General features: G+C 45.1%; 2 protein-coding genes and 3 non-coding genes across 5 annotated transcripts in view; all 5 read left to right on the top strand.

The window, feature by feature from the left end:
• Positions 1–1,531: 1,531 nt before the first annotated feature.
• On the top strand, positions 1,532–7,769 carry rps4x (ribosomal protein S4 X-linked). The gene is made up of 7 exons (XM_056575620.1): positions 1,532–1,599; positions 2,114–2,191; positions 2,739–2,919; positions 4,953–5,050; positions 5,334–5,505; positions 6,587–6,744; positions 7,621–7,769. The coding sequence occupies exons 1-7, from the start codon at positions 1,597–1,599 to the stop codon at positions 7,720–7,722; spliced, it is 792 nt and encodes a 263-aa protein (XP_056431595.1). The 5' UTR covers positions 1,532–1,596; the 3' UTR covers positions 7,723–7,769.
• Positions 3,922–3,998, top strand: LOC130370575 (small nucleolar RNA SNORD61). Its single transcript, XR_008893066.1, has one exon. It is a non-coding gene; the product is annotated as a small nucleolar RNA SNORD61 (small nucleolar RNA).
• On the top strand, positions 5,858–5,927 carry LOC130370580 (small nucleolar RNA SNORD61). The gene has a single exon (XR_008893070.1). It is a non-coding gene; the product is annotated as a small nucleolar RNA SNORD61 (small nucleolar RNA).
• Positions 7,181–7,250, top strand: LOC130370578 (small nucleolar RNA SNORD61). Its single transcript, XR_008893069.1, has one exon. It is a non-coding gene; the product is annotated as a small nucleolar RNA SNORD61 (small nucleolar RNA).
• A 7,482-nt stretch (positions 7,770–15,251) lies between the features above and the next one.
• LOC130370475 (rho GTPase-activating protein 6-like) overlaps positions 15,252–15,855 on the top strand; it is a 112,052-nt gene continuing 111,448 nt past the window's right edge. Inside the window, exon 1 of the mRNA XM_056576225.1 lies at positions 15,252–15,855. This exon is cut by the window's right edge and continues 84 nt beyond it. Coding sequence (XP_056432200.1) covers positions 15,642–15,855 — 214 coding nt within the window. The 5' untranslated portion in view covers positions 15,252–15,641.

Below are 15,855 nucleotides of genomic sequence, written 5' to 3'. Positions count from 1 at the left end.
TGCCAAACAAGTTTAGTGCTGTTTCCTGATTTTTTTTCTCCATATTTTTCACTGGCCACATTAGCTAGATGAAAAACTTAATGAATTAATGATTGTACTTGTTCAAGAACAATTGACTTAATTATTCTTGTAATCAAACTAGTATTACTTTTCATACCATGACAAGTTCCTGCAGACTTCTTCTTAATGTCACATAAATGTTGCTAAGGTGTCAAGACAGCTGATTGTATACAGCAGGGGGTGCGGTCGTCCTGCCGGTTCAAGTAGGATGACCTGAAACCTGTATAAAATCAGCTGTCTTGACACCACAGCAACATCATGTGACATTTAGAAGAAGACTGCAGGCTTCTTCTAAATCTAAGTCTTCTAAACGAAGACTACATTTACAATCAAAACATGTCAGGGTATGAAAAGTAATACTAGTTGTATTATTATGTACACTATCTATTATTATCTACACTGGAGTTAGTTTCGTCGTCTGAGACGTCTCGCCCTACGTGACACTCTGAGATCGAGCTCTTTCAACAACAACCGCACATCCTCTTTCCTCACACGCAGTCGATGCTCCCTGCATTTAGCGTACATCCATCGGTACCCGTGAAGCTGTCCAGAGTACTGCAGTTGGTCGCTAATAAAATCCACCAGGACCCACAGGTCAGAGTACGCCTTGCGGCGAGTGTCCCCTATCTCGCAGTATCCTCTTCAGATGTCTCTCACTTATGTGGAAGGCGTGCCTACTGGCAAGTATTGATTTGATGTCCGAATATTTGAGGCCAAGCTCAAAATAAACATTGATAAATCCCCCAAACTCCATCGTTGTGGTGGTTAGTTTTTTCCTCTGACCCGAATGACGCGACCACTCGTTTGACCGCGATCTAGCATCTAGGATCGATTGCTCTTTCTTGGGTCCCCGGATGTTAACACTGAATTTCGTACATTGAATTTTGATAGTGACTTTGGCGGACTGAATTTTTGGACGCTGAAAATATTTGAGTTGAATATTTTAACGTTGAATTTTTTAACGTTGAATTTTTTAACATTGAAAAATGAAGGTGAATATGATATATTGAAAATGTAAAGAGTTAAATTCAGAGGCAAAAAATTCAGGTAGGTTATTTCAATGCATAAATATTCAGTGCTTATAATTCAATGTGTTTTTATTTTCAAAACCCGATGGCACAGATTTACTTCCATATTCCTCTTATTCTTGATGCATAGTTTTTCCGCTGAGGAGTTTTTCCATTAATATGTAATAGCTACAACTTAGCAATGCATATCAAATTGCAATAACAACATACTTTAAAACAACTCCTTGAATGAATTAACCTACTTGGATATAGTCTATGGCCAGGTGTCTACAAACCTAGTCAACGTTTAAATTGATCAGATATACATATGTACAGTATTATACACAAATATTTACTATAAACTAAACATTATGGTTTATTTAATGAACGAATTGATATGTATGACCATATCATAAATAAGGAAGGTCCCCCATCTATGCTATTTTTTTCTGTCCCTCCCGGTCTGCCGTACGCGCGTTTATCATCCGGGGCCGGAAGTAAGGAGGTCCTTTCCCCCGCAGACTCCAACATGGTGAGCCGTTTACTCTCATGATTCCCATCCGAACTCATCTTTAAACATCACTTTCTGTTGTCCAACTATCACGCATTTTAACGTTACAATCTATAAAGTCCCTATCTATAAGATGGATGATGGCAAAATTGCAGATTAATCAAATTAATTTCGTTGTTAAAGTAATGGGACTGTGAACCTCAGTGTGGCTATCATTCTTAGCAATGCTAGTCATTAGCATTCAGTACATTGTAGTATACACTTCCGCTATTGTGTCATGCTTTTAACAATAAGTACGCGATATTGTTTTCTCATAAGGTGTTGTGTTGAGAAACAAGCCGGTATTTGTGTTGAAAAAGACAAACTCAATGTTAGGCCGAATCCGGGTTCGGCTCCCTCTCGTCTGAATGTATAGCCATTAGCATTAGTGGCTAACCCGCAAGAATCCTTCGCTGTCTTGCGTGGGAAATGAGCGTACTGTTGTCTCCATGTATGCTCTATTAACGGTATGTTTTAAACAATCGCACCCTTCTAGGCACGAGGACCGAAGAAGCACTTGAAGCGCGTCGCGGCGCCCAAGCATTGGATGCTGGACAAGCTCACCGGAGTATTCGTAAGTCTTTATCTACTACTTTATGTTCTGGGTATCCTGGTTGTGTCTTTTGGTCTTGCTAAGCCCCTAGTGAGGTCTTAAGGGTTGGTTCATGTTTAGTCGTGTGTACATCCTCGGTCTTGAACCTAACGGGACATGTGTTGATGATGGCATGCAGTTTTCTTATATGTACCTGGTTCATACTAGCAGTCCTTATAATAAACATTGAGACACACAAAATACATCTCCATCGATGTTGTGGGGTATCCTTACTGATTGTGGCCGTATGTCTTCTGTACGGTAGATCTCAATGTCCATTCTAATTGGAGTAATGCCCACTCCTAGACCAAAACATGGCATACCTTTTCTTCTAACAAGGTGTGAACATTCCCCCTGAGCGAATGAATGGAAGAGATTTGTTTTTAACTCATAACTTTTTCCTAGTGGACCAAAACAATTGATATACATGTTTGATGTTCAATCAGTTAACCAGGTCTCCCATCAGGACCATGTGTTAATAACTCCAGGTTCCATCAGGCTGACTGTATCGTCCCGTTCCCCCTCTCAGGCTCCTCGTCCTTCCACCGGTCCCCACAAGCTGAGGGAGTGCCTACCCCTCATCATCTTCCTTAGGAACAGGCTGAAGTACGCCCTGACTGGAGATGAGGTCAAGAAGATCTGCATGCAGAGGTTCATCAAGATCGACGGCAAGGTCCGCACCGACATCACCTACCCCACCGGGTTCATGGGTGAGTCCCTGCGCCAGAGTAACCGGCTAGAGGGGTGTTCACCGACATCACCTACCCCACCGGGTTCATGGGTGAGTCCCTGCACCATAGTAACCGGCTAGAGGGGTGTTCACCGACATCACCTACCCCACCGGGTTCATGGGTGAGTCCCTGCGCCATAGTAACCGGCTAGAGGGGTGTTCACCGGGGCAGGTTTATGTACCCCCCCCCTCCCACCATGAATTTTCCCACATGGGTATGATGAGGGGAGTTAGTGATGGTGCGTGGATGTGGCATTCTGATTCTGTGGTTATGAAGTGTTTTCTCTGAAGTTTCTCAACTGTTTCAAAGAGAATGCAGCATACTGTTAAAACGGATATGACGGCACCCAGGCTTTATTTTCATGATGAAGATGAGGTTTTACTGGAGACCCCGACACTAAAATAGAGTTAATGATGTTGCTTTCAGATACTGCTTAACGTCTGGCCATGGATGCCTTATTCTTTCTTTGAATTGCCAGCATGCATATGGACCTCTGCTAATGCAGTAAATGTCTCCTAAGTGGGTCGGTTCCTTGTAAAGACGTTTCAACAGCAAACCTTAGGCACATCGAAGCAGCGCGATATGTAAGGGATGATGTATAGAACGGCTGTCATTATCTGGAAATTAATTCCCGACAGGGCAAACAGGCGAATGACTTGTTATATTGACGGTGATATGACGATATATTGGACCCCAAGGCCGTTCTGCCGGCGAATTAAATTCGCTCTGCAGCAGAGGCTGGAGATCGGGAAGATCGGGAGGACCCCCCCCTCCCGATCTCCCCCCCTCGTCTAATCTCCTGGTCTGTGGGAAACACTGAGATGGGTTCAGAACCTTTGGTCTGGATTGGCACATCGTTTCTTAAAGGGAAACGCACTGATCTGACCGGGACTACAATGTGATCCTGTACCATGGTATATTATGTTGTGCATCCGAGACCACGGTTATACCAACTTTCATATGTAACACGGCCGGAAAAGGGCAATGATGACCTTTTACATTACTTGATCAGCACTGAACTGAAACCATAACAATGTCCTCTAAGAAGTTCTGAGCTCTTTGGTAGAACTACATGTCCCTACATCCTCCCACCATTGGCCATCCATGGGGGTTATAACCCAGGCAATGAATGACATCTGCATCAGGAATGATTAGTTTATTTATAGTCTTGATTTTCTCATTGTCCTGTTAGGTGAACATCAGTTTCATAGCAGTCTTTTACGAACATTTACCTTAAGAATTTTGTATTGACCGTATGTTTTGCATGTGCACCCGTCAAAGAATAGCTGTCTTGTGTTTTCAGCTAATTGGCTCCTTAAATGAACAATAATACTGTCTGGTTTGAGAGGAACCAATCTTGTCAGTGTCTCCTAGCAACATTTGTTTGATATTGCTGGGGTCAATTTCAGGCCACTGCTGGATGATACACAGGTTTTTGTTTTTTTAAGTGGCGGTAATACACAGGGTAATGCTGGTTTTCTTGCTGTTTATACAACAGATGGGACAACGTCAACTGCCCTAGTTTAATGGATTAGACTCTTTTGGGCATTATTTCACTGGCATTTTACTACTGCACTGAGGAGAAAGGCATGTTATTCCTCTGTCCCGTTACTACTTTACTAAGGAAAACAATAATGTTGATGGCTCCTTGTAAAAGCACCACGTGAGATAACATAGTGTTAAAGACTTTTGCGACGTCTTGCATTATACCAGGGAAATGTTGTGTGCAACCAATGCATAATCTGAATATTAAGGGGGCTTGATTTCTTGATCCTCTGGTTGGTGAATTTAGGGACATCCCAAGCATATATTGGGACCTCTCTCGGTGATGGACAGCGTAGGACTTGTTTGGACATGGGTATTCAACGTGAATGCATGCTAAATAAAATAGAATCAGAAGTTTGCAGATGGAAGGGCTAATCATCAATATACAGAACAATCTTTGCTGTAGGTTGTGTTGACAAAATGTGATGGGTGGGGTCTTGATGCTGATGTGTCTGTTCCTCCTCCAGATGTGATTAGCATCGAGAAGACAGGAGAGCACTTCCGTCTCATCTACGATGTCAAGGGACGTTTCGCCATCCATCGCATCACCGTTGAGGAGGCCAAGGTAAACGCTCATTTAAAATCATGTTGTGTATCTAGGTTCTAATCGGAAATGTTGCAGTTGCCATGCTCCATTCTTTAGACTTCAGAATCCTTGGAGAATAGTTCTAGAATGCACCAATAGAATGCATCAACTCAATCATGCATTCATGAACCCTACTTTGTGGAAAGTATATAAATTGAGAACGCAGCTTTGCGATGCAAATCGCCTTGGAAGCTTATAGCTGGACTTGCAGTGTGCATACATATTCGTGAGATGTTAAGGTCTCCCTCCTCTTTCTCTGCAGTACAAGCTGTGCAAGATCAAGAAGATCATCATCGGCACCAAGGGAATCCCCCACTTGGTGACCCATGATGCCCGCACCATCCGCTACCCAGACCCCCTCATCAAGGTGCACGACACCGTGCGCATCGACCTGGAGTCCGGCAAGATCACCGAGTTCATCAAGTTCGACACCGGTACGTAGGCCTGTAGCGCTGGACTCTGCAGGGTGTTCACGTTTGTCTTTTCACATTTCACTGCCACGATGGTTCAGTGTCAGCGTCCAACCTATGTGATGTATTGATCAGCTTACACAGTGGACTGTCGCTGGGAGGTGATCTACCATACATCTGGGTGGACCCTGCCATTGGTTACATCACAAACTTTCGATTTTAAAATGACTTGTTATAATTACTCAACCTCACACTCTGGGGTAAAATGGAGGTCTTTTAAGTTATCATTTAAATCACACTTGGTTTTAACAGGGTGAGTTTCAAGTGATCCATTTAGACTTGAACTTTCTTTGCTATTCTTAATGATTATTTCGGAGCAATGATGAAAAGTTGGTTTTGACAAGCGATGAAACTATTCACCAATTCCTCTAAGAAGTTCTGAGCTCTGTAGGTATCTTCTTATAAAATTGCAATTCATTTTTAACTGACGTTTTGAGGAGCACAGTGCATTCCACCTTGGCCTTTAGAGATTAAATAGAAAGGCTTCTTCCACATGGATTGGGGCAGATTTGAACAGTTTATAAATGAAAGCAAAGTAAAGTCTGTCTTGTCAATGGTCTAGGCTTACAGACGCCCTTGATGATCTTTTTTTAATACTTCTTTCTTGGCTTAGACTCCAAAGGTTTTTCTGAGTATAAGGTTAAACGGTTTTCTTTGAACACGGGGTAAAATGCTACTACTGTCTTAACAATAATTTTATTTAGCAGATGCTTTTATCCAAAGCTTTTGTATATATCCAACTACAAAACTAACGACGTCTTGCGTCTCTTCGTATATATATTTTTGCAGCGCTATATTCAGACGAAAGACTAAACCTAGTCTTCTCCCTGCAGTCCCCAAAATTGCATGCTCTTTAAAAAAACATTTATATTTGAGATTAAATGCACACCTACCGAACAAATATTAAACTATTTAGCCTCAGCCCTCTTAAGTTATGTCTTAATTTACGAACAGTCCTTTGACATTGATTGTGCTCCAAGCTGGTGCATGTGACTAGAGGTTGTCATGGAGACAGTGGTTCTAACTCCTCCCCTTCCTCTTCCAGGCAACATGTGCATGGTGACCGGCGGTGCCAATTTGGGTCGTATCGGCATGATCACCAACCGGGAGCGTCACCCCGGCTCCTTCGACGTTGTGCACGTCAAAGACACCAGCGGCAACATCTTCGCCACCAGGCTGTCCAATATCTTCGTTATTGGCAAGGTGAGAACAAAGACCATTAATTGGAAGATCTTTTATTTTTCTATTCACCAAACTAAAAGTTGAAATTTAGCTCAAAACGTTCATCACACTGCATATGTTACTCAAAGGGGTTCCTATTTTAACTGCCACGTTGGTTTGGTGTAGCAGTGTCCACCTGGGCAGAGTCCACCCTGTATGACTTGTAGATCAACCTAGCCAGGGGACTGAACCAACTGGCAGGCTGGGAGTTGATCTACATACATCTGGGTGGACCCTGCCATTAGTTGCATCACAATTTTATTCAATTTTAAAATGACTTGTTATCTGACTACCTCACACCCGAGGTAAAATAGAGGTCAGTTTAAGCAATCATTGTAACTATAGTGTGGATTTTTAACAGGGTGTTGAGTTTCAAGAGATCCATTTAGACTTTGTCATTCTTAATGTTTATTTCGGAGCAATGATGAAAAGTTGGTTTTGACAAGCGATGAAACTATTCACCAATTCCTCTAAGAAGTTCTGAGCTCTGCAGGAATCTTAAGTTGCAATTAATTTTAAAACTAATCAACTGACATTAAAGCAGTTTGAGGAGCACAGTGCACTCTTTCTTGGTCTCGATCGATTAAATAGAAAGGCTTCTTCTAGATTAGTTGTCTGCATATTGAATCAATATGCTTATGTATTCATGACAAACCCTTCTTGGAACTACCAAAGTAGATGCACTTTTTAATTATGTTTTGAGAAATCTCAAATGCTGTCAGTCCGATTGTTTACAATACTTTATGATCTCTGTTAATTTCTGATTTAAACTGAAATGTCATGTCGCTGGTCCATAGATTGCATTGAAGCGCCTGTTTTGCACCTGTTAATCGTCACCCCCCCTTCTTCCGTTACCAGGGCAACAAGCCATGGGTATCCCTTCCCAGAGGAAAGGGCATTCGTCTGACCATCGCAGAGGAGAGGGACAAGAGAATTGCTGCCAAGGCCATCAGCGGTTAAACTAGTCCCCAAACGAGCTGGTTTTCAATAAACTGATATTTACTAAACACCTTGACTGGTTTGTCTGCTTTTGTTTTTCAAGTCACTGTGTTCTAACTAGAGTTGTCAGAATTTGATGGTGGAGGGGCCTCCTTCTATTAGAGTTGTGAAATAAAATGTATGGGAAATGGAGTACAATAGGGAAAGTATGCAGGGTCTTTGGGAGGGAAGACGTGGCAATTATTTTAAATTGGGGCTATTATATGCCATAACTTGTTTGAACGTATACTTGGGAAGAGTGAACGTCATGATTAATGTTTGCCTATTTGAATCGAAGGTTACTGCAGGCCCTAGATGTAATCTGTCTACCTACTGGGTGATTTTTAGCTCACTACAAAGTGAGAGTAAGCTCCATAATTAACCGAAATGGTTACATGAGCTTTAGAGTGACCTCTTTACAATGACTGGATTGACCCAAAGCAAACCTGTTGATTAGCGGTGTTCCTTGATGCAATCTCAGCCGTGAAGAGCTTTGAGGTTGGTTTCTCAACCCAAATAAACAAGTACACTGCAAAGTTTTATCTGCTTCCACAGGTACGGTGGGGATGTCACCCCTTGCCACGGGGTAACTAACGTAACCATAAATTAGGCCTAATATATGATTTGGTTGGGCTTTTATGCAGAACATATGTGGGGACATTAAAATACTTTTAATTTAATCAACTCCAATGTAGTTAAGTGCAGATTCAACCAAAGCACTAATCGTTGCTGGACAGTTGACTTTCTAAAGAATGAGCGGGCTTTCCTGAAATGCAGCATTGTAATTCAAGACTGTCTTTGGTTCTCTGGTCTCGCTCTTCGTGGCTATTCTTAGTTTATGCTCATCTCTGAAGTAGTTACCTAATCCCCCTCTCCCTCACTAAATCCCTACTTCCACTTATTTTCAGTTTTATCCATCTGTTTCCATATCTGTCTATTTTTACTATAAACGTCTCGTCTTTCCCTTCAAGACATTGAAGGCATTTTCGAAATATTTGGACTAGAAAATGTGGACACATTTTCCCTAATCTAATCTTTGTTAACACAGCATTCTTTAATCATTTTTAACGCAGTCCTTGGAAGATTTTTATGATAATCCATTGTTGGCTGTGTAAAAACCATCATGTTCAAATTATCATCTGGTTTTAATGGAAATCAACCTTAAAACCCTGTTCTATCTCTTACAAATCAATTTCATATCTATAGTTTAATTTATGATATGTAACCTTTGTTTGTTCGACCCTTCATGAAAGTATTTTCTCCACTGAATTGGGGTGAGGGAGGTAGAAGAAATAGTAGTACTGATTGAATACATAGTATTTTCCCATGTCAATACCGTTTTCCTTTATTAACTTGAATAGAAGTGGAGGTAGAGAGGGGTGAGGGATGGAGCTGAAGAGAGGAGGGAGCTAGTGAGTGCAGTTAAAGAGATGGCAAGATCAGGGGGGAGGTTGCACTCCTGTAATAACCCCCCCCCTCCTCACCCTTTTAAGTTGCACAGTCTCTCCTTCCCTGCCTTTTAATCACTGATCTCTCCATCTTACACTCACCTGTTCTCTTCATTCCTTGCCACCTCTCCTCCCTCCACCCCCCCCTCTCCACTTCCCTCACACCCCCCTCCCCATTTCTCTTTTAACCTCTATCTCTCAATCCCTCTCCTCTCCTCTCATCTCTTCATCCCACTCTTCTATTTATCTCCATCCCTCTTCTGTCTCTTCATCCCCCTCTTCTTTCTATCGCCATCCCTCCTCTCTCCATCACTCACTATAGAATCCTAGAGCATCTGCAGTCAGATGCTCAAAGGTATTCAAACTATAACATTCACAGCCACAAAGTATACACTCAACTGCAGTGTTCACCTGCTGAAGGAACTCTCTGCCATTCGCTCTCATTCACCTCACTCACCCACCCTCTCACTCTCTGGTTTATCCTTTTTATCCCTGTAAGCACTCTATCTCTCATCCTCTTTATCTCTCTCTCCCCTCCCCTCCCCACTATCCCTCTCTTTCTCTCTCTGTGGTCTGATTTCAGTTCCACTCCATATGGCGACTGCTGGGATCCAGCCTGTTCACTCACTCACACACACACACACACACACACACACACACACACACACACACACACACACACACACACCCTACCCTCCCTGACTGCAGTGACTAAGCCTTCATATATTTGTTTTTGTGTGTGTGTGTGTGTGTGTGTGCATTCGCCTCATCGTTCCTCTCCCTGCAGTGTCCTGGCTCATGTCTCACCTCTCCCAACATACCTAAACAACACACACCACAGGAATCTGTGTGTGTGTGTGTGTGTGTTTGTGTCGGAGGCCCTGCCACGTTTTTAAAGTGCATCGTATGGCCTGCTGTCCTGATATAACTCAAACACGATATGCTGTCAGAACGAAAGCATGCTGCCTTTGTTGTTTTCACGTCGATTTGTTACTTACAAGGCGATGCTGAGAAAACGATCAAAGATTACAATCGATACCGGAGTCATGTCATAAATCAAATATCAACAACACAGAATGTCCATAAAGTAACAATAGAAAGTCAACTCAATTATAGTTCTTTGAAACAACTATTAAACAGTTTAGACGAACGCATGTGTCAAAATGTTATATTTGCAAAGTGCACATGCCATACATTTATGCAGGGTAGGTTAGTAATTGAGGTAGCATGAGTTATGAGTAATTATGAGTTAAATCAGTTTTGGAAGTGTCAGAGTTTCTTCCCTTTTGCGTTAGCTAGGGATACATGACAAACTGACTTGGCGTGCTGTGGTTTTTATCATCCCCTGAGATGATGAAAGAACGCCACATCTTCTCGCCATAGAGTTGGCAGCCATTTTGTTTGTTTTCATAAGAGAAACCCAATGTGGCCATCGTCCCTGTTATAAAACAGACTCGGTCGAGTGCTCATAATCGCACACACATTGGCTCTGTCTCTTTGACACACACTAGCACACACACAAACATGCACGGCCGCACACACAAGCAAATGCACACACACACTCAAGCAAATATAAACAATTGTTCCTGGTCTTTGAATAATGAAATGTGACACTTGCCAGACGCAGACTTTGCACCAGTCCTGCATCCTCCTGTGAGTGGACACAAACACACTCTCTCACACACACACACACACACACACACACACACACACACACACACACACACACACACACACACACACACACACACACACACACACACACACACACAGGCGCACACACACACAGACGCTCCATGTAAACGTAGTCCATGAATGCACGTGCACAAATCACATGCATACCAGGCTTTGAATCGCATTTGGCAGGAGTGCGCACAGAACAAGCTGTGGAAGAATGACAAAATGTGTGTGTTTCTGTGTGTGTGTGTGTTTCTGTGTGTGTGTGTGTTTCTGTGTGTGTGTGCCTGCGTGTATATGTGTGGGTATTTCGATGAATCGGAATGGCTGTCCACACACACACACACACACACACACACACACACACACACACACACACACACACACACATACACACACACACACACACACACACACACACACACACACACACACACACACACACACACACACACACACACATTGCTTCCATGCATGTCCGTGCACACGTCTGTGTGTAATAGGGATTGGATGATTTACACACATAATCACTTTGAATTGTCCACAATTCATTATGCTGTTTAAACGATATAACTGCTGTTGTGTACAACTCTGTGTGTAGCGATGTTGCACAACACAAGGATTCCACAATTAAACCCAGACCCTTTACTCCGACCCATATTGTTGGAGTAAAATGTCACACCACTTTTGAATTGAAAAAGGAATGGAGGGAAATAAACTTCCCACGTGAGACAGAACAGAGGGAGGGATGGAGAGACAGAGGGAGGAAGAGGTGGCAGTAGACAAGGCAATATGGAACGACGTGAAGAGAGACAGATGGAATGAAAGAATGAGACACACAATTGGAAGTTTATTTTTTCAAAGTTTTAGACTTATCTTCATGTTATTGGATAGTTTTGTGTTACCTGCTTTAATAACCATGCAATTATTTGACTTTGCCATGGTTGTTTTGATACATGCATACCAATAAAGTTCAGCTGGATTGAATCGAATAGAAAGAGAGTCAGGAAAGAGAGGGATGGAGAGGGAGCAATGGAAGAGACCGAGGGAGAGAGTGAGAGGTGAAGGTGGTAAGAGAGGGAGAGGGATGGAGGGGGACTAGAGAGAGAGGGGGAGGGAGGGGGACGTAGACAGAGAGGGAGGGGGCAGGAGGGAGAGTGAAGGGAGAGAGAGAGAGAGAGAGAGGGACGGAGGGTGAATTAGAGAGAGAGGGAAGGGGCAGAACGAGAGTGAAGGAAGAGAGACAGAGACGGAGGGGGAAGGAGAGAGAGAGGGAGGGAGAGTGAAGGGAGAGAGAGAGAGATGGAGGGATGGAGGGGAAGTAGCGAGAGAGGCATGGAGGGGAAAGAACCAGAAAGGGGGGGGGAGAGAGAGAAAGGGGGAGCTGGATAGGGTTTTACTTCATGGTAACTTCAGGCTGTGAGTGCAGTGCTCTGGGCCTTCGAAACAATGAACTCAGTCTTCACATGAGGGAGGAGGTGAGAGGAGGAGGAGGAGACAGCTGTTTCTAATCAATTGCTTCTATGTGATTGACTGGCTGGTGTGCTTACCGGCTGATTGGTTAAATGGCCTGAGTGAATGGCAGGCTCAGCAGAGAGAACGGCGCTGATTGGTTGAATGGGTTGGGGACCAGGCTTTCTGATTGGCTGACAGGATGACTGGATAAAAGTCGTTATCGTTTCTTTGTGTCTCAGTTTTAACGGCCTTGGAGCTGCGTGCCTGACTCGTGTTGTGACTTCATGACTGACTGGGGGAATTAATGGCTGGCTAACTGATTTTCTGACAAACTGACTGTAAAACTGACCCACAAATTAACCGTCTCAATAACTCACATGTACAGTTGCTGATATGATTTCTGGGCTGCTACGGCAACCACATGTTATGATGTCATGGGGCTGCCCCCCCCCCCCTGTCTGTCTTTCATTCCCTCTCTCATTCTTACAGTCCCCCTGGATCTTTTTCTCTCACACACACATGGACACACAATCCGCACGCACACACACACACACACACACACACACACACACACACACACACACACACACACACACACACACACACACACACACACACACACACACACACAAACACAAAAAGACACCATACATACACACAACATGCACAGACACACACACACACACACACACACACACACACACACACACACACACACACACACACACACAGAAAAAGACACCATACATACACACAACATGCACAGACACACACACACACACACACACACACACACACACACACACACACACACACACACACACACACGCACACACATAACTTTCCCATGTGGATGTTCTCATTTGTGTCAATAAAAAGCAGTTTATGTTTGAACCCTCACTCACTCGCTTTCTCCATTTCTGTCCCTTTCCTGCATCCCCCCTTTATCACCCTCCCTCCCACTCTGAACCCCCTTTCCCTCTCCCCCCTTTCTGTCCCTCACTCATGACCCCTCTCTATCCATCTCCCTTTCCCTCTCTCTCTCTCTCTCTCTCTCTCTCTCTCTCTCTCTCTCTCTCTCTCTCTCTCTCTCTCTCTCTCTCTCTCTCTCTCTCTCTCTCTCCCCTCTCCCTGACTCCATCCCCCTCTCTCCACGAGTCAGAGACAAGCAGCATGAACAAAAACAGTTAGGTGAGCCAAGTTCACATTTGGGTGGGGCTGTTAAAGAGAGGAGAGGGGGTGGGGCTCTCGGACCAGATGTGCAGATGGAGGGAGGGAGGGAGGGATGGGGGAGGAGAGGGGAGAGGGAGGGGAGGGGATGGTGGAAGGAGAGGAAAGGGGCCTTTCAGAGTTGAAATAATACTCTAACGTCCTCCCTCCAGGGCTCTATGTGCTGGAGGGAAACACTGCGAGATTGCCTCTGTCTCCACTATAACGTCTGCTCTGGTCACAGGAAGCACCGCCGTGTTGAGGAAACAGTTTGGGAATAAGAGCGCGGAATTGGAGCCACAGCTTGGGGATGCATGATGAGTCTTAACAGGGCCGGGAGGATTGAGAGAGCGAGAGAGAGAGAGAGAGAGAGAGAGAGAGAGAGAGAGAGAGAGAGAGAGAGAGTAGATTACACCAGACTAGAGGAGAGTAAATAGTAGAATAGATAGTCGGGTAGAGTTACAGTGGAGTAACGTAGAAGTAGGCTGTGTATAGAGAATATTAGAATTGAGCAGAGATACAAGTCGAGATGAGTAGTGGCTTAGTGTAGCATAACAGAGTGATGGATGGGAGACTGCTCTGCGTGTAATCTTGGATCCTTCCTATGTTCTGGGGACGGGGACAGGGGCCGGAAACCAGCAGTACATGGGGCGGAGTGACGCCTTGTTTCCTGTTTCGATGCGGCGATGTTCTGAAACAGACTGCTCTGTGTGTGTGGACGGTTCTATCAGAGGAGGGTTTTGATAAGTGTGTTTCTACACTGACAGGCCTACACAGTGTTGATGCGACGGCTACAGAGACGCCTGCCTCCCACTGGCCGAGGTCGTGTTCACCAATCACACGCTCAAGATCCCCCTGCCTCCTGCGACGTGATTGGTTGAAACACATGTGAAACGAATACAATCCTCTGAAGTCTAATTCGTGGGACTTCCATTTGTGTACCTCAGTCCGTGGCGTTCATTGCTGTCCATGCTGCTGTCTGCTGGTTACCAGGGACATTCGGTGTGTGTGAGAGGAAATGTGTGGTCTGTGCGCGGGTGTGTGTGGCACTTGGCTCAGAGCAGATACCCCCCACTGTGCCCTAGATTAATCGACGGTCCCCATAAACTACCTCCTGAGTTTGAATATGTGTTTCATTAGGGGGAGCGCGTGGGTTACTGTCATCGTTTGGTCAGGTGTGTGCGTGCGGCCAGTGTGGGCTCAGTTCAGGTGGGTGTCTATAAGACACAGCCGAGTCAAAGACTAGGATCAGTTTGCCAACAGGAGGGAGAGGGGAGAAAGGGCCCACGGTGTTCAGGGTGTTTGACTCCGAGACAGAGGGTTCAGGGTTATGGGTTCAAATGACAGTCTACCCTTTTGTCATCCTTGAGCAAGATGCCCCCTAACCACGACATGCTTCTTCGTGCATTGTTAGATAGAGGTTCAATAACTGTATGATTGGGGAACTGTATGTAGATGTGTTTAGATGGATGATGGATGGACACAGAAGTAAATAGATAAACAAGAAAAGTGTTCCAATTTCACAAACCCGCTTGCAGAGTAGAATAGGATTGCGGGTCTTTCACTCTAATCCTGTAGTTAAAACAAACGCGCTGTCAGACACACTATTGTTTTTCTAGGACGGTCAGTTGCCTGTGCGGGTTTCCAGCCACTGACACACATGACACACGCCTTCACACAAGCTCGATCCACCAGCAGTGATTTGTGCCAGAAAGTTGTTCCTTCTCGCGTATACTGGTCTTATTGGTTCGATTCCCCTTTTTCCCGTCCTCCGCTTTGACGCGCCCCTCCCCCTCCGCGCGGCCAGCAGTCAGGTCCCGTCCCGTTCACTTTTGGGGGGGAGGGAGGCGGGGGGGAAACACCGGACTGTAGCGCGCGCGCCTAGCCGGTGGACATTCCGCCTTCTCTCGGTGAAAAAAAATTCCCAACAATGACGGCGCGCGACGCACAACTCTCCCGGACGCACCAGATTCTCCACCGAACCGGAGTCGCTGCTGTCCGCCGTGGAATGCGCGTGTCTCCCCCGACAGAGGTGTAGTGTGCCCCATCCGTCCGTCAACCGTCAAGACAGTTTCGGAGTTCGGCGCAGCGCGGGACGCGACGCCACAAACGATGCCGTTCTGCAAACGGACGATACTTCCGAAAGATGTGTGCCGCCGACGACGAGGGGGGGAGGACAGCGACGCGAACGCACCGATCGCGGGCTTCGTGGACCTGGTGGACGTGTGCGGCTTCACGCTGTGCGCGGTTCTCCGCCAGCTCTCGGACCTGTCCCGCCACTCGGTCCGCATCCTCGAGGAGCTGGAGGGCGATCTGGTGGCCGTGT

This window comes from Gadus chalcogrammus, chromosome 17 (assembly GCF_026213295.1).
Source record: "Gadus chalcogrammus isolate NIFS_2021 chromosome 17, NIFS_Gcha_1.0, whole genome shotgun sequence".
NCBI lineage: Eukaryota > Metazoa > Chordata > Actinopteri > Gadiformes > Gadidae > Gadus > Gadus chalcogrammus.
The sequence above is the reverse complement of the archived record's forward strand: the minus strand, read 5'-3'. Positions and strand labels throughout refer to the sequence as shown.